This window comes from Aulonocara sp. 'chitande type north' Nkhata Bay, linkage group LG19, assembly GCF_057382095.1.
Source record: "Aulonocara sp. 'chitande type north' Nkhata Bay isolate Kocher_YH1m ecotype deep benthic linkage group LG19, A_spYH_male_GT1.1, whole genome shotgun sequence".
Classification (NCBI taxonomy): Eukaryota; Metazoa; Chordata; class Actinopteri; order Cichliformes; family Cichlidae; genus Aulonocara; species Aulonocara sp. 'chitande type north' Nkhata Bay.
In genome coordinates this window covers 24,524,095-24,544,900 of record NC_141362.1, presented here as the reverse complement: position 1 = coordinate 24,544,900, position 20,806 = coordinate 24,524,095, and the positions used below count along the sequence as shown (strand labels likewise).

At 38.5% G+C, this 20,806-nt stretch overlaps 1 protein-coding gene across 2 annotated transcripts; it reads right to left on the bottom strand.

Moving 5' to 3' along the window:
- Positions 1-112: 112 nt before the first annotated feature.
- Positions 113-20,453, bottom strand: ddhd1a (DDHD domain containing 1a). 2 transcript variants are annotated; one of them, XM_086274243.1, is made up of 14 exons: positions 19,138-20,453; positions 17,710-17,886; positions 14,076-14,177; positions 10,974-11,102; positions 9,815-9,962; positions 7,593-7,702; positions 7,365-7,471; positions 7,016-7,278; positions 6,103-6,178; positions 5,722-5,871; positions 4,897-4,961; positions 4,624-4,796; positions 3,752-3,949; positions 113-2,852 (listed from the first exon to the last, which is right to left on the bottom strand). In XM_086274243.1, the coding sequence occupies exons 1-14, from the start codon at positions 19,781-19,783 to the stop codon at positions 2,668-2,670; spliced, it is 2,529 nt and encodes an 842-aa protein (XP_086130369.1). In that variant the 5' UTR covers positions 19,784-20,453; the 3' UTR covers positions 113-2,667. The 2 variants fall into 2 exon arrangements, with proteins under 2 accessions (XP_086130369.1, XP_086130370.1); XM_086274244.1 differs by lacking the exon at positions 14,076-14,177 and having other exon boundaries at positions 19,138-20,446.
- Between the last annotated feature and the right edge of the window lie 353 nt (positions 20,454-20,806).

Sequence of the window (20,806 nt, the reverse complement as noted above, 5' to 3'; positions counted from 1 at the left end):
CAGATCACCATATCCCTCATCATCCCATTTCATTCAACACACCCACAGTTTAATGTACATCCATTTCCCCAAAAGCCATTTATAAAGGTCTTTAGTCTGTGGACACCTGTGCTAAACTGTTTAATTATGGCTTTAATCTGGTATTGACAAGAGTGTTGAACCTACAAAAAATGTACAAGCAGACATTTCCCTGATACTTGTGGTATCTTTGACAAGACAAAAAAAAAAAATGTATTGTTGTCATTCAAAATGTTGTACATCAAAATCTCATACAGTAAAACTTACAGCATATTTTACCAAAATTATCTTTAATGCGCTCCAGTTTCTTGCCTGTGACACATTTGAAAATAAGCCTAAATATGAAAATGTGCAAATTTTCACACAAGTTTTAGAAACAATGTTATTGTTACAACTACGTATTTGCTGTGTTGAAACTCACAATGTTTGACTCAATGAATGCAAAGTAAGAACAGCACTGTGTATTTGAAATACATATCCAGATTGTTTTATGCACCGTAACAGACGGGAAGTAAAGAATAAATAAAAAGTCAAAAACGGGCTGTGTTAAAATAGTTTCTGTGCAATTTATAGCCCATGAATGTTCAAGAGCCACCAGATCAAATACAGTAACACTTAACTACCCCCCTCCCTTATTAGACCCAGCTTCTGCACTACTTCCTGGTTACCTATCAGGTGATCTCCACAAGGCAGCCTGGTTTAAGTCAGTAGGCCTTTGTACACATAACACAGAAGTTAAAGAAACGACAGTCAGCGACAGCCCTTGTGTGGCACAGTAAAGCTGCAGCTTGCACCATAACAAATTCAAAAACAGCTGATTACTACATTACAATAAGCAGAACACAAGTTAAAGTTGACAATGACAGAAAGGCTCGTCTGTCACATAAATATTTACGAGGACAGTTTCATTTCATAATCTACAGCAAATAAAATCTATTCATTAGAAAAGCCAAAAGCAATCACACGTTTTTAGTCAGAATAAAGTTTCTTGGATGTGTGTTGGCACGCAGCATTATTCTTGTCCCAACAATCCATTTACTATTAATTTGACACCATGCAAAGTGAGTAAGCACTAACTTGTGCTGAATCAGTACTTGGAATTATAGCTACAATAACCCCCATCAGTACTACTATTATATTTTTATATATAAAATTTTATGATTTTCCATCATTTGTCATCTTTCTTTTCTATTTCAACTGAATTTGTAAGTAAACGATCAAGCTAGCAAAGTGTGAACTGTGGACAAAAAAAGGCAAACAAGACATTTGTTTTTATAATGAAGGTAACGTTTAAAAATTAAATAATCTACTCTACTTTTTTAACTCCAGGCCAACCACAATTTTGCCTTAGCATTAATTGAGCAGGGCATCTAATAAAAGGTGACACATACAAGTTATTTGGCCACAAGCTCAAATCCCTTTTTTTTTTTCTGAGGTAACATCCAGTTTAAGATCCCCAAAGTGTCCGAAAGTTACTAGGAAAAAATATTTCTGTATTTGTTTTAAGAAAAAATACATCTAGTACCAATGATTCATCAATACAAAGCCACGCGGGCAAAAATCATCTCCATAAGTTATCCCTAAAATAGAAGCTTGTATTTAGGAGGAAATAGTGATATTGTTTCGAGTGAGTATGTAAGATTTAGATTTTAGACTATGGTTTAGATCTCTACACTGTAAGAAAATAAGTAAATACAATTTAGTCACTGTGTTTGTAAGACACATCTGCCCCCTTGGTACTGCACTATTTATCAGTGACGATTAAACACAAAGGAAAATGTTATACTCTATTTGTGCAGTATAAAACTAGTGTTTTACTTGGGCTTTATTTGGTGCACTCTATTTCAAGACTCAAATAATTGAAAATTTAAAAAAATAGAGGGGAAAAAAGTACCAAAATAATAATTATTATAATAATTTGCCAAAATAATATGATTTAATTATAATGCATTATGTGTCTTTTATGTGGGAAAGTAAAGAAATATTATATATTACACATTGCCTTTGTTTGCTCCCATGGGTTTCTTAGCATGCAGTAGCTAAATATTCAACTTGAAGAAGAGAACTTTGCCAAAAATGTTCTTTTCTTTATGTTTGTGTGTGTGCGTGCATTTGTGTAACAGAGAAAAACAAACAAACAAAAATATCAGACATAACTTGACACCTTAGTGACTGAGGCTTAGTCAAATGTGCCCCAAAGTTTCAGACAGAGTCTGTAGCTGAGCAAATTGACTTAGGTATTGTTTTACATGAAATCGATGGACATGATAGACACAGTTCAGCTGTCGAAATTCACACTGGGAATGAAGTTAGAAGTCTCTTCCTCTGGGTGCAACAATCACCTATGCATCAGTGCTTTTGTTCCTAAATAAGAGTTCCTGGTCCACCGGATCCACCATCAGGGTAAGCAATTGTGCAGAACGTAAAAAACAAACAAAAAAGATGAAAAGTTTGGAAGAAAGTTCTGAGTCTGTAAGTAATGATTCCCAAGTATTAAAAGTGCTTGATCGGGAGCCAAACAAAGACAGGATTTTCTTAGCGTATTTAAGTTTGTAAGCAAGAAAAAGTAATGAACAAAGTCACTTTATGTGTCACAAGAGATGCTTTCACTCTTTCAGTGTTGTGTTCCGTTTTAAAAAGCATGCTGCCTCACTCTGGATCCGGGGTATCTGCTGGGTTAGAGGGTGTCGCCTTCTGTTTATATATGAAGGTCAACAAGAAGAGAGCTATGTCATGTGAGCACCAGTAGCTTGTGTGTGAGGTCACTGCTGACCAGTAGCGGCTCTCAACCAGACCCTCTCTGAGCTCAAAGTCAATGCGACGCTCAAGCTCCACTGCAAGACAGAAAAACAAATGAGTAAAAACAGGAAGTATCAAGACAAATGCATAATAATACATGATTAAAAACAGACACCACATGACATCAATAGCCTGCACATAAAAGATGTCCATAGCCACACTGACATCTAGTCGACCGAGCACGTAGTGAGTGAAAGTGTGAATCTGCCTAGAAACCAAGGGCACATCATGCTGATAGTAGTGCCTTGTTCATCACACAGCAGACATGCCCTAGATTACTCTGCTTTATCCAGTATCCGTTAACTTCACTTACTACAAATAAAAAATCATTTTTATTTAGTCTAAGGAGCTTGGAAAGAAAGTGACTGGACTTCATTACATTTCTTAAAAGACATATCACCTCTCATCCGCGAAGCTTCTTCAGTTCTAAAAAGAACTACCATGACCCTGAAGACATCATTTTTATTTATGTATTTTTTCACATTTTCATATTTTTAGACTAAACTCATTAATATCACGAATCAAGAGAACAGTAGGTTTATTTTCATAGACATCTACTCTATCCTCCTTCTTTATGCAAAGAGCAGTCGCCCCCTGCTGGCTATGAGAAAGAATGCAGGTGTAGGCCGTTTGTCACTTTCTCTGGAGGCTACAAACATCCTTTTCTTTTAAATAAAAACAAAAAACATTACTATATTACTACACTATACTATAACTATGTTACTGCATTATTTATTTATCTTTAAATCTAATTTAATTAGATTTAATCTAATCTTGAGTACAGTGAACCTCAGTGCCATTTCAAAAACAAAATACTTAATAAGAAAGTTAACAGATGGATGTGGATGATATACTTTTTTGCCTTATTTACAAACCAAAAAAAAAAAAAAAAAAAAAAGAATATAAACATTACTCGAGGGATAAGTGAACTTACAGGATGTGTCAGCAGTGGGTGAGGTGGGTCGAGTCAACATAGAGAGGCCGTATGCTGACTGACTTTCTGTGCGCTTTTGCTCCTCTTCTTCAACACTTGCTCCACCCTCAAGTCCCAGAGACACTGAAGGCTGGCTGTTGGAGCGGGAAAAACGTGAGAAGAGGATTCCTCCAATGCCCTTTCCTATGCTTGCTGCTCCTGTAGTGTCGGAATAAGACAGTAGATAAAGGTAAAGTGTCTATATTATGATTTCAAAGTATAAATGCATTCATTATTATAAAAGGAGCATATTCCTCTCATTTCCACTTGATGGCACTGTGGAGCTAAAACTGTGATTTAAAAAAAAAAAAAAAAAAATCTCATCTTACCTACATACAACGACCTCTTAGGATAAAATAGATTCATTAATTACAAAGTACAAATAGCACAGGGATTTTTTTCCCAGCTCTCATTCTGAGCACATAGTTGTCATCAGAAATTAAAAGAACAGTCAACAACCTGCACTGATCAGCGACAGTATTACGAACATAGACGAGTGACGTGTATAAAATTATCTCAGTACAATGCAAAGTTCAGCTGGAAATCCTTGGATCCTCGCATTCACATGGCTATTAATTCAACAGCGAAAACTCACTTAAGCATTTTTTCAGACTAACACATCAATTACCTTTTACCACAGTAGTCTGTTCCTTCAGGTTCATCTAATCTTATCCTGAAGTAGTGAACAACCACAGACACTTTGATCCTGAACAGTCATTACTCTAAACTTCCTTACAGACTATTTTTAAATTCTTTCAAAGTGTATAACTGATGCTGGATAACAAACACTTGTAATAACATAAACACATGTGCTCAGTTTGTGTTGGACTTACCCAATATGCTGGCCTTGCCCAAATTAGTGATTGACTCCCCATAGTGCCTCCGGGGTAGGACAGGTGATGTACTGGGGCTGGGGATGCTTTCTGTATCCGACGTGGGATCTTTAACAGGGTTGAGAAAAGTAGGCCTGATCTCATCATAAGTTGTGGGGTTAGTGGCGCTACACCTGATGAATACACAGACCACAAATAGTCAGAGAATAATTACTTATAAAATATTAAGAGTCCATTCAAGGAATAGCAGGGTGATAAAATTCAGATTGTTACCAGTGTATCTGAACAGGTGCAATGTTGCTATAATGTTTCAAGATGAGTGGCTCCAATCTGTAGGCCTAAAAAGGCAGTAAAACAGGAGTTATTGACATTGCACAGTGGAAAAAACAAAAAACCTAAACTCTTCAGAACAAAGCGCGCTCTAAATTCATGCAGACAAAACCAAATCTTGACTTAAGCAGTTACATTACATCCACCACATTTCATGTGCATTCAGAAAAAACGTGTGCTCACCAGCAGAGTTTAAGTTTGCTCTCACAGCTAACTTTTATCCTTTAAGTGCACTTTCCCAGACACAGAGCAGCCAAAGTGTCAAGATGGACTGCTGTAGGACTGTATGGAGATTGATCAACTTGAAATGTAACAATTTCATCAGCTAATATATTCACTTTAATAATTAATACAGCAAATGGAGGCCAATTCAGATTAATCGGAAGGGGAAAAATGCACCTGCTATAAAAAAAAGCTTTATCATCACTCTGGGATTTTGGCTAGCTTAGCATTAGCATGCTGTCTGTGCAGATGCTTGCAAAGACCCAAAGTGCTGTTAGCAGCAAAATGCCGTTGTTTTTGCTCTGAATGTAAATAAAAATTAAAGTATCGTCCATATCCATGCTGTAAACTGCGCCACTAATTTCCTCCTCAGACACACGAACTGAAATCAGCTGTTTTGTAGTGTAAATGGAACTGATAAGCCGACGCGATAGGTAAGCAGACCGATAATTCCAAAGAACTGAACTACTGGGAACCGGTTCTCGATTTCCTTTCCTGCTCATCTATAAAGGACAAGACAGTGATGGGTACAGTAAGGGTACTGACCACAGGGTCTGTGGGATGGAAGACATTGAAGAGCCTGCTACAGATTGAAGTGGGCAAGATGTGGTCTTGGTGAACACTGGTACCAGGGCGGATTCCTCTTAGTGCCAAAAATACTGCCAGAGGAGAACCCATGCAGAAGAAATTCTCTACCTGAGAAATGAAAGGTGCCAAGATTATTTACTGTAAATGTAGAAGTCTTTTGTATTTATACAGACAGGATTTATTTGTTGTGTAAATGCCACATTTAATTTCCGTTTTATTTCCTATATGGACATATATTCATTTATTTTAGGAGTACAGAACATATTAGTTTAACACCTAAAAGTTTGTCAAAGATTCTTACACATTACAGTAGTGATATTTTACAAAGCAATATAGTACCTTAAATTTCAGGGCTGGGGGGGCTGAGGGTTTAGAGGCCTCAAGTGTGGCGAGTTGATTTTCCAGCTCTTGTAACCTGCAACAAGAAGCAAGTAAAGAAGCCCAAACTACACCTTATAAAGAAATTTGAAACTTCTAAACTCCAGCGTGAAAATCTCTTTCAATATTGATACCCATTGCCCTATTAACAAAAGAGGCCAGTCATCAAAAAGTCCCCTTTTCAGTCAGATCAATAAACCTTATTACAGCATTTTCTTGTCTTACAAAGTTAATGGTGCACACAATAATGGCACTGTGCACACAGCGTGATGGGCAGTGGCCAGCTGATGTATTACTCTGCAGCCCACACACACACACACACACACACACACACACACTAAAAACAAACAAGTAAAAATAAAACTTTAAAATAGGGCACGAGAAGAGCAGCATGCAGCACATGGCGTATTTATTTTAAATAAATATATAACTGCTCACCCAACACACGCACACACACAAAAATATTAGGCTTGATGTTAAATTTAAGGATATAAACTGAGTGACAGTAACACTGAGCCACTGATGTTATGGCATAGATGATTAAGGGAAACATTCGGAGTAAAGTAAAGTTCAATTAATCAGATTTTTGGAGGCAAAATAAACATTTAATTATGAGCTTTTCATTAAAATTCAGTATGAGTGGCTATTTTTTAAAAATATTTTAATAAACATGTTAAATTTAACCTATCTAATTCGACTACAAAGCTGAATTGGGGAGGGGGTTGCCATTAAAGTATCAAAACTCAATTCTCAAGGCTCCTTGACATTAACCGCTTTAAACTCATATCTTTTAGGATCCAAACAGACACAACTGAACTGAACACAACTATACATACAGCGCAGGGTGTCATTAACCTACAAAGGAAAGCTCTACCTGTTCCTTGTTTGCCTCTGCTGCTCTAAAAGGTGCCTCTCTTCATAGGACATCCAGCGAAGGTCTAGGTCCTCCTCCACAACGCGATGCTCCTGCAAACAAAACCGCACGGGATCCCAGCCAGTAATGATGTCATACGCGATGACACAGCCAAGAGAGTGAGACACGATAGACACTTTGCCACCCTTTTTCTCGAAATCAGGGTTCCGTGAACAGAAAAGTGAGTAGAGCTTGTTCAGCTCCTCTGTTAGACCCTTGGTAATCTGGAGAGGGAGAGAATGTGAAATAATGAGAAGAGACGAAGAGAGAGCACCAGGGACTCTAATTACTGAATCTGTATGACTCTTACTTCATCCCGGTAAAGAGGGCTGTTGTAATACATGATATCCATGGCACTGCTGTTGAGAAGGTCTCTCAGTCCTCTCACTTTGTCTGGTGTGATCGAGTCTACCGTATCTGCAGAAACATACCCACATCTGAGCACAAAAAAAAGAGCTAACGACAACAGACTATTGTTCATATATGCAGTCATCAAAAATGTATTTCTTCCACAAAAGACAACAACATGCATGCACACCTCCGTCCAGTGTGAGTTTGGAGCGCCACTCGACAGGCAGGAACTCCACATGTTCCTCATTGTGCTCTGAGAAGTGTTTCTCCTCCATCTTCCTCACACCTTCCCGCAGCCTAAACATACAATAACAAAACAGCATATAATGTATTTAACAACAATATTGCAGATATACAACTGAAGGACTTAAGAGTGCATTTGGGAATATGCTGTTTAGTAACCATGTCATTGTCACTTTGTCTCAGGAGCAGTTTATTATAACGACAGATTCGAAGTCTAAATCTATATAGTCTTAGTCATACGACTGTCAGACAGAAAAGAATGATGCCCATTTTACTGATGCAGCTGCTTCCCTTGTGCAGCATGCATACAAAGGCTACACTGCTATTAGCCCTATATGGGACACCATTAGCTTGCAGGATACACTAAATACACAAAGAGAGAGGGGTGAGGCAGTTGTTGACATGGATAAATGGAGGTTGGGAGAGGCTTTTAAATGACTGCACTGTGAAAAGAGCACCTAATGCAGGTTTTGACAGGACTTTCAGTGCAGGGGAAATGCTCAAAGGTCTGAGTGCTGCTTTACAGCTTTCCCAAGTTTTGTAAGGTTTTCCTTGCTTTTAGATTGGCTTTAATGAAGACAGTCAGGTTTGGCATTTGAGGATTAGCAGGTTTACACTGTCTGATTTTGTTTTAGGACATTGTAACTGGAACATCTCACCACAATTTGCTTCATCAACATACATGTAAGAGACTGAAAAGACAAATACCTAATATTACTTCAGGTAAAAAGAAGCAACCAAAAATCAAACAAATACATCAGGTTTTCAGGATGATTGTTTCTCTTGGCTGAGAAAGTGTGTGCGCTATAATCTACATGAAGATAGAAGAAATGTTTACAATATGTTTACAGTAAACATTTACATTGCAGCTTGACTGTGTACTTTATCTGCTTTAACTCCTTAGTTTGTGACACAGTGACAGTTCTGCACAAGTGTAATTAAAGCTTCCACACCTATGGTCCAAGGCTATTTCAGTTATTCCTTTAGATAAAAACAGACATATGAAAGGACTGCATCTAGCTTAAGCAACATATGATCAATACTGTATACACAGCTGAACTCCAGTGAGTTTAAAAGAGAAATTGATGCTGTGATAACTTACTTTATCAGATTTCTATAGACAGAAGTGTCTATTGTGCACTGTCATTTTAAGCTCTACATAATTTACAATTTTCTAAGTTCCTCATAACCAGATGTAACTTTTGAAAGACAAAAGAAACTCAGTAGGTTTATTCAAGTAAAGTATCAACACAGCATCAAGCTGACTGTTTTGTTTTTATGTGTCGAGTGCTCTATAGAAGATCCAAATAAAAGAGATACATCTTCCCACTGGCATGAAATCTGGACAGATGAAGGTTATATAACCAATAAGTATATAAAACACTGAGACAGAATGGCACGACTTGATTAGGAACTGATTAGGACTGGAAACATGGGCAAAAACTGTAACCACATTTTTGCCTATGTTTCCAGTCCTGGAAACAGCTGGTTTTATTCTGCAACATGAATCCTGTCATTTTTCTTTACTTACTTTTATAGAACTGCATTTCCCTGTTCTGTTGTGTCTATGTGTGTTATTTTTAAGGTTTGGTACACTGTGTGATCACACATTAACAACGCAAGTGTAAATTAACAGAACGGCATGAGCAGACCAAGAGTGAGAAAGATGGGTAGAGAAAATCAGGCACGAGAAGAAAACAGAGTCTGCAGGAGTGGAGGGGGGAAAACTGAATGATTTAGTGGATACTGTTGTATGAGCAGTGCTTCAGTTATGCACTCTGACACTTCAGAAATGCACTAGCTACATAATTGGCAACAAAAGAAGACAGACAGGTATGTGTCAGGTTTATGTCAAATCCATCATATCACATTGCAAAAAAACCACAACAAAACGATGTAAGCTTAGTTAGGAGCACAGAAACGTTAACACACAGAGAAACTATGAATCTACAAAAGAGGAACAAGAAGTGAGACTGTTTGTTTTTAGCAGAGAGAACATGAACTGTGACAGTTCCAACATTACACCACAGTATGTCCCAGGAAGACTTTTCTTACATTGCCTTTGACTTCATCTATACTAGGTTTTAATTTTATTCCGGATTCCATTGGAATGAAATTGAAAGTACTGCTATCATAAAAAGAACAAACATACAGGTATCAACTCACATTCCAGTGTTTTTAATAATGCGCCCCTGGTCCATCTTCTGTCCAATGCCATGAACCACAAAGACAATGTGCGTAGTCTGAGGCGGTCTGTCCTCGGGTGAGGCCTCCTCAACATAACCCCGATGGAGCCGCGTACCGCTGCTTGAGGCTAAAAGACAAGTAAGGACGGGGTTGGAGTTTCATTTTACAAAAGCAAGCTTTAAAAAGAAAAAAAAACCCAGCTATTTAAACTTAGTGTTTTCTGTAGAATTTATGTATTTAAAAACACATTACAACTATGTTCACCAGAAAGCTATAAAAAGCTGCAGTGATGGAGTCCAAAGAGGCCAGTAGGTGAAACCTGGGAACCCTGCTGTGATTGTGGCTGCCAATGTGTCAATGGGGCCAAGTGTGTCACCTTATTTAGAATCTATAATCTAGTCTAGTCATGTGTTACACAGCAGGGTAATAGAATCTACTGGACTGCTGCCTGGTTAGCACTAAATGAACATCTCAGGTAAAATTGAAATAACCAGGTCCATTTTGTCCAATAACCTGAAAGCAGGAGAGATTAATGTGCTGTAGGGCTTGAAGACTGTAGATCAGAATAGAGTCATCCATCCGGATCAAACATCAATTGCTTTTTGTTATCTTTTCAGTAGCACATGGGCCCTTTAAGCACTTGGCAGATGGACACAGAGTGACCTCCTGGGCTAATCCAGTTAGGACACTGCGTTTAAATACCTGATGCAAACTACAAATGCATTAATATACAGGTCGTTGTGTGCACTGGACGCTTGTTCAAGCTCACGAAATAGGAAATCAATTCGATTTTCTGACTAAACACTTGGCTTCACACATTTTATAGGCATATCCTTAGCAAAGAGGATAAACTTTATTGAAATAAAATTTTTCTCCACCTATGCAAGTGTGCATGTCGAAATCTGTAAGGCTTGAGTCAGTTACTTCATGCTAACCTTTAGCAGATATGCTTACCATAACAATGTGTTAGCAAGCTGGTGTCGGCTGAATACTACACAGTAGAACACATGCATGTAAAGTCAAGGGATGCTAGTAATTGTAGTTTGAAATCATTTAAGCAGATATGATGCGTTTCTGTACCGTGCTTTCATCAGAAATGCTAGTAAATAAATAAAGGAAACCTTAAGTGGTTACAGACCTTTGGAGAAGCCCAGTTTCTGGGTGACTGTTCTTGCAATTTTGGAAGTTGTGGCATCGCTGTAGAGGTAGATCTCGTCCACGCTGTGCCAATCCACATGTGATCGACTCAGCTTTAGACTATGGATGGCTGCAGGGGGCAGTGAGAGAGAGGAGTGAGTACATGAACAATTAGAGGAAAGACAGGACACAAGGAGATTGGTCTTGGGAGGGATAGAAGGAAAACTTAGGTAACAGGAAAAATCAAAATAAATCAAATTTACAAAGCAGTAATTAGGAATGTGGTGCAAATTAGCAAAAGTAGGAACAAACTAGTCTAACGGCTTGATGAAATGCAGCACAGAGCATTGATCTGCAGACAGAAAAACACATCAAACCAACACAAATTATGTTTGCAGATTTCAGCTCTGGCTTGTTGCCCTCCTTGTGCATCATCAGCTGTAGATATATTTGGTACTGATATCTACATTTAGTTCTCTTACTGTTATTTTTTTTCCTCCTGGTTCTCAATTCAAAGTGTAATGCAGTGACTAGAGCAAGTAAGAGCAGAGGTAGACTAGAGAGCAGGCACCATTTGCTACAGAAGCTAAGAGCAATAGGTGAGACTGGTTCACTCAACAGTTATTTATGTCTCTGTCCTTTAAGTGCATTGTGCAATCAAATTAATTTGAACAAGACTGGTGGAAAACTCATGCACTGGTCCAGTGCACAGTCTATTGTCTGGTTCACACACTATTGTACAGCAGCTGAAGGTCACATTTCTTCACATTGCTCGGAACCAAACTGGGAATTAAAACCCTTAAGAACAAAAAAGTATAGTACTTGGAAAAATGCCATTTTCCAGATTGTGTTCTCTAGTTTCAAACTCTTTAATATGGTCACACAAACCCTGGGGAAAAAATGGAACTGCATTACTATTACGCAGAGAATCTAATTTCTTAAAGTTTAAATGCAGTTTTTACTTAATAACAGAGTACTGAAAAAAATGAACATGTGTCACAACTATGCATCATTTCCATATTTTTATTAATTAAACATTCCTAACAAAATGGAAAGATAAATAGTAAATAAGACATCTGTCAATAAATTTGAGAATTTACCAGCTCCCTCTAATACACCTGAATTTAAAATGTGCTGATGCATCTGTTAAACTGGTCTACTGTTGCTTGGCAGGATACTTTCACTGTGGGTAGGTTTGCTTTATGGGTAATGTGATGACAAGCCCTTATTAAACTGTACTAAAGACCTGTTCACTTTGAATGTAACCAGTCCCAAGCTGAATGACTGCCTCTAAGAAATGAGGATAACTTGTAGAGATTGAAAAAAGAAACGTTTGTTGAAAAGAACAGGCAAAGTGACAGGTTGTCACTTTTATTTGGCAGATAAAAAAATAGTTTGTTGTGACATTCTTTCCATTTGAGGCAATTCTTAGAAAGTTTTCTCTGTCACATATATTTCCGGTCATTTTAAAATTGCATCACCAAATACTGACAGTAATCAACAAGAAAGGGAAACGAGCAGTTCTTCTTAGAAGAGCGCCTTTTGCCAACCAGGCTGGTTTCATCTCAAACAGACTCCTTACCTCATATCTCTGTACCCAGAAGACACCATACAGGTGAAAAGGAGGGTGGCATTTGCTATAAGAGCTGCACAGTTCTAAACAAACTAGTTTGAGGCCAACTCAAACTGTTGAGACTTATCTGTAGCCAAATCCACAGTAAAACAGGAGATACTTAATAACAGGAAAAAACTAGGAAGTATGCCTAACTTCTCCACTTTACTGGTTTTATTAATATCAAAAGTTTGAGTGAAAATTGTTGACTGATGTTTAGTGCTGTAAAATAACACTTCCTGTTTTACAGTGAAAGGCAGCAGGTAAGGAAATGAAGGTAAAAGAGGAGGGGATCAAAATGTACACAGGGACAGACAGACAACCCAAAAAAAGAACTCACTGAGCTAGATCTCTAACAGCCTGTCAAGAATGACCAAGAAACACAGGATGAGAGTATTTGTTATACAGGGATGGGCAAGGAGTGAAGGAACTGGGGAAACTCTTGAAGAAAGAAACTTCATGTATGCAAGAATCTCAAATCTGGAGAGAGGTAAAAAATAAATATTGGGAATAAGAATAAAAGGCAAAATTGAAATAAAATGAAATAAACTGGCCTGGGACTGTGACATTTGTTCCTGACGAAAAGTTTCAACTTTTTTCTTGACTATGTCTTGACAAAAATAACAGATTCCTTTCATCCAGGGCCACCTCAGAGCAGCAAAGACAATCCAATTTTCATGTAATATAGCAGCTAGGCTTTAGATCGGCTGCTTCAGATTTACTAGAAGATGAGGACACAGACCCCAGGACTTCTCTATTCAATAAATCCAGAACTAGGACAGTGATGGACTTGAAAGAAGCTGTTAAGGGTTATAATAGTAACTGTTCATAAATGGCTTCTCTGTTTGGCTCATCAATTGTGCTTGGGTCTCAACAAAGAGCTTTGTTCATGGCCCTTAAAGTGGGAGCTTATGATGGTGGTTCATTAATGGTACAGTCATACTGCCAGAGGACTGAGATAAAGAGAGCAAAGAAAGAGTGAGTAAGAAATGGAGAGGAAAGGAGTTTTTTCGTTTTTTTTTTTTTTTTAAAGACAGCAGAAGCCTTCAAAAGGCTTTTTTGAAGACTAGCTTATTTATTCCATGTCTACTGGCATTAGGGATCTTGCTCTGGTAGTTGAGTGAACCCTGTTGTCTACTCACTATTCCAGCAAGGAGATGAAAAAGACATATGCAGGATTCCCCAAAAAGCAGCAATGCTAACAACTATAGCACAAAACTCTTAAGTATATGCACAAAGGAAGATGTTCTAGCAACTAGGCCCAGTTAAGGCTGCAGCACAGAAAGCAGCCTAAATTCCCTTTAAAACAACTGCTAACTGAGCCTAGGTCTAGTTTTTAAATAGTCAAATTATTTCAAAAGTTTGAACCACACAAGAAAGAAAACTCAAGTTTCAAAGAGACCAAGCTGCTATAAGAAGGGGATACAAGCTAGATCTAATACACCAGATTTTTTTAGGGAGAAGAAAAAATAAAATTGTATTTTACAGTACCTTGGCAGCGTTTGCGCTTGTGACATGTAGGTTTAGTACTCATCTGATATCCACTCCATTTGAACAGAAAAGGGAGGTAGAAAGGGGGCAGGTGGGAGAGAACTAACAACCAACAGTGAGTGAGTAATGGCCATTACCCTGGTGTCACACAAACTACTGCTGTCATCACTCTTGAACAAGTAGCTCTATCAAGTAGTGCTGCAGTCAGGTTACCACTTTAACCAGGACAGACTAAGAGTCTGCGCTGGTTACCGCAGCGACCTGGTGGCTATAGGAAATGTCCTGATACAACGCGAACTTATTGTGAGCCTTCAGGCCGAAAATGCAGCACTGTTTGACATGTGCTATAGACGACATTTTTACACTTATCAAAGAAATACAGAGAATATCTACACATGGCATGACTCTGACTATACAGGCTACAAATCCCCATTATTTCTTTTTGTTTACGTGTACTACATAAGTTCATGTCTAACAGCATTAACAGTACTTATTTTTCCATTTCACTTAATGAATAATTCATATGTTCCTATTTATAACCATTTTGAGGAGGTGATGCTGAAACCAACTTACTGACTACATTTTTACAAAGAGCTCTGAATAAGTATCTGGGAGATTATCTCCAATGCCTCTCTTACCTGGAGCACAGATTAGAAGATGTATTTCTTTCCACTGTGAATAATCTAATTGCTTTGTATATGATTTAATTAGTTAGAGATAAGTAGGTGTTTTAGTTTAATTGCAAGCGCTTAGAAGTGGTGAGAATGAGGATAATTTACTGCCATATCTTATTGGATGACTGATCTAATTTCATTTTCTCCTTCAATAAATGAGTGTCAAACCACACACATATGTCCACTGTTCGATAGAAACTAAAACTTGGTTATTCATAATATTTTATCATGACTGGGTAATTTTTTCTCTATTGATTTTATTACTAAATTTATGCTAGTATTTTAATTAGTAAGAAAAATGCTACGTGACAAAATCAGTTCCACAAACATGTAGGCTTTCTCAAATTTGTTAATCAAATCAGCAAGTGCACAAGACATGTCTCACTAAAACATTCAATCAAAGACAACACAGACATCAGACTTGCAAATACTGGTAGAGGTGAAAAGCTGTGGAGGACAGAACTGCTGAGTGTATGGGAGGGTTTTGTTATAAAAGCTACCAGTAATGTGCATTTGGGTATTACAGCACTGATGGATCCATTCATAACTAAGTGGTTCCTTATGATTGAGATACCGAGTATGAGAGGAAGCAGTCCAAACAGGTCACAGTGAACTGATAACCTTCATCTGTTCTGCATCATATAATATAAAACTATCTTTGCGGATAAGATAAAACAAATCCCTTTACCAACTCTTTGTTACAGTAGGCTGTGAATGTAAACACTGTAAACCTGACTCTTCCTGCCAAATGACTTCTTTGTTTGTATCCTAAGCACAAGTCAGTACCATACATCTGTCAAATGTACGCTATGTTATTAAGTGTGAATTTTCTGTTTCTTTTAAGTATGTATCAGTCATCAATTATCCCATGGTGTTCCTACACTCTGGTGTTTAATAAAATGTAGCAGAATATGCAGCACACAAACTAACTTATGAGGCTTGCCTACGTCAAACGACACACACTGCATTGCTCAAAGATGACACAGTGTCCAGCCTGCACGCTTTGTTTTTTCCCTGACGTCTTTTAAGGCTGACATACTGGACACGCCCTATAGTTTTTACTACTGGCTTACACCAGTGATCACCATCTGTGATTCCTGTCAGCTTAAGACTCAAATGACAGCAGGCATTCCTTGAAGAAAGTGTCAAACGATAACAATAAAAAAATTTAAAAAAAAGGAAATAGGGGGTGACGCCATTGTTTAATTTTCTATAACAGTAAAAATCACAATGAATCTTCACTTCATAAAATACACCATATCACGCATGGGTGACACATCAGATTTAACTCTTCCTTGTTTATTATTTAAGAAGAACCAGCAGAAGCAGTATATCAGCCCATATTTTGCACTTGCACCACACTGATGACGATGTACCTGCAGAGCATACTGGTATGCCTACCATGTCTTCTGCTGCACTAACATTTAGTCTACGCTAGGGAACACAATAAAAATAGTAGCAATAGGTAAAGGAGACAGCGATATCTTGGGGAATGTATTTACTGCAGTACTGTCAGGGATTGCTGCCTTATTGAATGACGCATTTATAGATCGTGGTGCTAGCCCTTATTGTTGTCAGGGCTTCAAATGATTAGTTTCAAGATAAAACATATTTCTTTAAAAGCTGCCTGAAGGAGGAACTCAAACAAGGTGAATTATCAGGAGCTACCATTCACTTTCCCTTCATGCTTTTACAAATATAAGAGGAAAATACTTTTTTTTTTCCCATGCAGATCTTGAACGTTGCTAAGATACGCACTACATGAATGCACATGCAAATGATGGTTCTTTAGGTTTTATTAACATATATATCTTACGTATGGCTTTCAAAGGGTGAGTAGGTTATTCTCCCTTGCAATAGTACATTAGACAAGTTAAAGTCTTATGATCTGCGCATTGAGTAATGGAGAGTCTGCCAAGTGTCACAAAACCAATTTGTGTGGCCTTGTACATTATTTCTCTCACCTTGCAAATAACTGGACTTTGAGCCTTCTTTCCACTAAGACTTTATACACTTGCATCCATATACTTCTAAATCTCTTAGCGTCCGTGTACACAATGCGTGTCAAACATGAGCGACTTTATATCGTTTTCTCTTATATGTCTTGAGATTAAATAAAAATTGAAGAAAAATAGTGACATGTAATGTCACTAAGATTGAAGCAAGGTATGCAATGTAGTACACAAGTCCCAGATTACCTTGGTGATATTGTGAGTCTTGTTTTTACAATAAAGACTAAACTTTTCCCACCATCTTTATCAGCTGCTGCATGCTTTTCTCTCTGCTTTTGCTCTATTTATCACACACCCACACACTTATCACCAGTGAAGGTCCTGTAGATCTGGCTGCGTAAAGGAGACTGCTGAATCAAAGAACCCCTTTCTTATTGCCTTTCACAGCTAAATGCTGCTACATTTCGCTTGAGCCAGCCCTCAGAGGAGGACCAGCCAGAACGTACGAGTTGCACCTGCTATATACTAGAAGGGTGACATGACAAAACCTACACCCACATGAATGGACACACCTGCCTCATTCATTTCAACTGAACGTGCATCTACACTAGCAATTTTGAGCTGTCTCAAAATTGCTCATTTATGACTCTGGTTACTTTTATTCTAGTTTCACTGTTTCACAGATTTGGTGCGTTTTTCACTGACTTACTTTTTAAAGGAATTTATAACCAGCAATGGCTATGAGAGCATTTAATCTTCTCACTTGCATTCGCAGTCATCAGTAGATGCATTGGAAGGTTATTACTCAAAGACATTCTGGCTAATGCAACAATCAGCATCAGATTAAGCTATGATCTAGTTAATAAGTTCATTTATTGTGTTAGTTATAAGAATGGATGCTTCAGTGCTGTGTTCTTTAACGCATTTTTGTCTTTAAACGCTTTATATTACAGAATTTACTGCACCAAGGTTAAGGCTGTCCTGCCCTTGCCCTTCCCCAGAGCTCACCATCTTTACTATCAATGGTCCTGGGAACCAAATCCATCTCAAAGGTATCCTGCACGTGTTGCCCACGGAAATGGTTAAGGTGCTCCCGTTCGATGAGGTCGCTTTCGTCTTCATCTAATGGCAACCAAGTACCATCGATAAACCACTGGCCTCTCATCACTGGGATATGGTCTTGTTCTGTAGGACAACAGCCATTATCTAGTATCAAATCCAAAACAAAACAAATAGCTCCTGCATGGATGGGAATCATGAAATTTCAATTTTTGGCAAGGAATAAATATATTGTTTTATTTAGCAAGTAGAAATGAAAGTAAGTCGGTTTCTGGAAACTGAATCCTTTCGTTGTAACTCAACAAGTCTGACAAATCCTGGGGGGCAAAGTCTCAGTGGTTAATGCAGAGAGGCCATGTTTGATTACAGTCTTGAGTGACATCATTAAGTAATTCTCTGGTGGTGAATAAGAGTGTAGGATCTTAAATTAGGCTGCCTTAGAAAGAGAACTTCTCTCTCTCTACAGAGTGAGCCTGTTCAAAGTCTGTCTATTTCTATTTAAAGACAAAGTGTTCTAAAGCTAATGTAGACACATAGACTGACAGTAGGTACAGTTCAGTCAAGTAAGTTTGTTAGGCTTGTCGGCAATATGCCAAACTAAAGCTAAGAACTATTTAACACAACCTTGATTTTTATTTTTTTATTTTCTAAATATTCTGATGTTTTCTATCTTATAGTATATCAATGACCTTTATACATGTTCCATTGTGTAAACTAATCTCTCACTTGTGAACTGATATGCTTTGGATGACTATTCAAACGTCCTCCTTTAGTATCTATTTCACATTCTTAACTGTTAACGTAGCCGTCAGACCACACTGAAAGAGTACAGAGAGGGTCTCAATGCATCCACAGCATCAACAACTGTGAAAATAACCTCTTCTGTAAATGTCATTTGAAATTAAGCTTCAAAAGACCCAGTTAACCATGAACCCTATTCATTCAGGTCAGGTTTTCCGAAGCTCTATAGCAACTGCCTTCCTTTGTTCCCTGCCTTTTCCTGGAAATATCCACGAATTAGTTAATGCAGATCAGCTGAGCTCAATACACTGACATCCAGAAAAAAAGGCCAGATGAAGTACTTAGCTTGCAAGAAAAAAAAGAAAAAAAAAAGAAAAGACAACTATGCAGTCTACAGTAAAAGTCTACAGAAAATGTATACTCAGCTACAGGTTTAACATTTAAACTAGAACCTTTTACAGAACAGTGTGAAGTGTTTTGTAAGCTAATATATTGCAGATCTCTGTAGTTTTCATAACATCTACGTGAGGTTTGACTAATAGAAGTTGTGTTTCTTATTCTCTACCAGGAGCTACTTTACATGTGACTGATGCAGAGGTGATTTAATTTGGGTTGCATTGGGGTGATTATACTTACGTTTCCAGTAGACAGGATAGCATTGTCTCTGTATTATATCAACCTGATAGAGTCCTCCTCGCACACACACTGACTCTACATTGAGTTCAATGCTTTCAGCGTCCCTCTCATCAGAGGACACGGTGGATGTGTCCAAGGACCCGCGGCCTCCGTGCACACTGCTGGTCCTCGTTTCTGCTGGCACTGCACCGTTCATCCCTGTGCTCTCCAGCTCTCTAGTCCCGCTCTCCTCCTCTCTTCCACTGGCCTGGGGGCATGCTGCACCGGGGTTCAGCTCGCAGTGTTTCCGAAACATTAGCTCAATATTAAGTGAATCGTGGCCCAAAAAGGGCTTCCAAGTTTTTTTGTCCTCTTTGTAAAACCAGCGCACTTCCTCCGGACCGAGCTCCGTGACCACCTCGTTGAATCTATGTCTGGAGCTGTTGGATCTAGATCTCTTTCTTCTCTCGAACAGAGGACCGGTGTTATTCCCATAGTTGTCATACTCAGGAGAGCTACTGCTGAGGTAGTCTTCCTGGGAGTTCAGATCCAACACCAGACCGCCTTGAGCGCTGTGATGTCTGGCGTGTAAAAGCGGCAGCTGCCCTTCCAGTCCCGACTGGACTGAGGACATCCCAGCCTGCAGTGTTTCATCGTCGAGACTCATCTCGTGACAGCACGAAAACACATCGCTTCTCAAAACTCACTCTTTGTTGCCGGTAGTGTCAGCGCTGACCTTTTAGTATAAAAATAGCTTAATTGAGGGATTTTAGTTGTAATGTTGATGCTGCTCATAACTATCCAAGAAACCCGACCTCAGCGCTGTGCTCACTGCACCTTCAGAAAGCGGTTACTGCTCCGCGGCAGCTATCGTCAGGCTTCATATTAGTCCAAAAATGAAACTTTCATAAAGAAACATGCCTAGACCAACTTCCATCACATTTTCTGAGCGCACCACAGCGGTCGCTACATCACCTTGTTAGCCCAGCTTGCTAGCTGGCTAAGCTAATACCGGCTGGAGAACTCGGAGAATTGCGTATTAGCGAATCTGCAGCGATAAAACGAGAAACGAGTTTTCTTGCCCTTTAAGTGAAATAAAAACATGTCAAACCACTTTCCTGTTATCGACTTGCTGTAACGCTGCTTGACAAGAGTAAATATTACCGTCACTATACTTTGAGTGTTCCGGGTCACTGTGGAATTTCCGATTCATTCGTTGACAAACAAATCTCGCGTAGTGCGCTAGCATGCGTGTGCTTGACAGCAGGTCACGGGATCCATGAACGCGCACGTAGAAACTGTGAGAACATTACGTCACTCCGCCCTCTGTTTAAAAACTGAATTGTTCTTATCGTGCACTAGATGGAGATAGAAACCTATAATAGCCGTTGGGCACGAGTCTATTGCAATGATCGTGACAATGCTCTAATTCCCACTAGATGACAGTAAAGACTTGTTCATTTTAAAGAGATTCCTAATATCACCGCTTTAGGAACTGTTTAAGGAACTGCAAGTTTACACTTTCAAAACACATTTCTATACACAATTAACTATTATAGGGACATATTAATAGAAACAGTTGACAGTGTTGAATGCCCTTTAAAAGTCTGACACATATGACACATTAATGCAAAAAAAATAAAAAATCATATATAGGTGTTCAAATGACTTGAGATCTGGTGACTGAAAA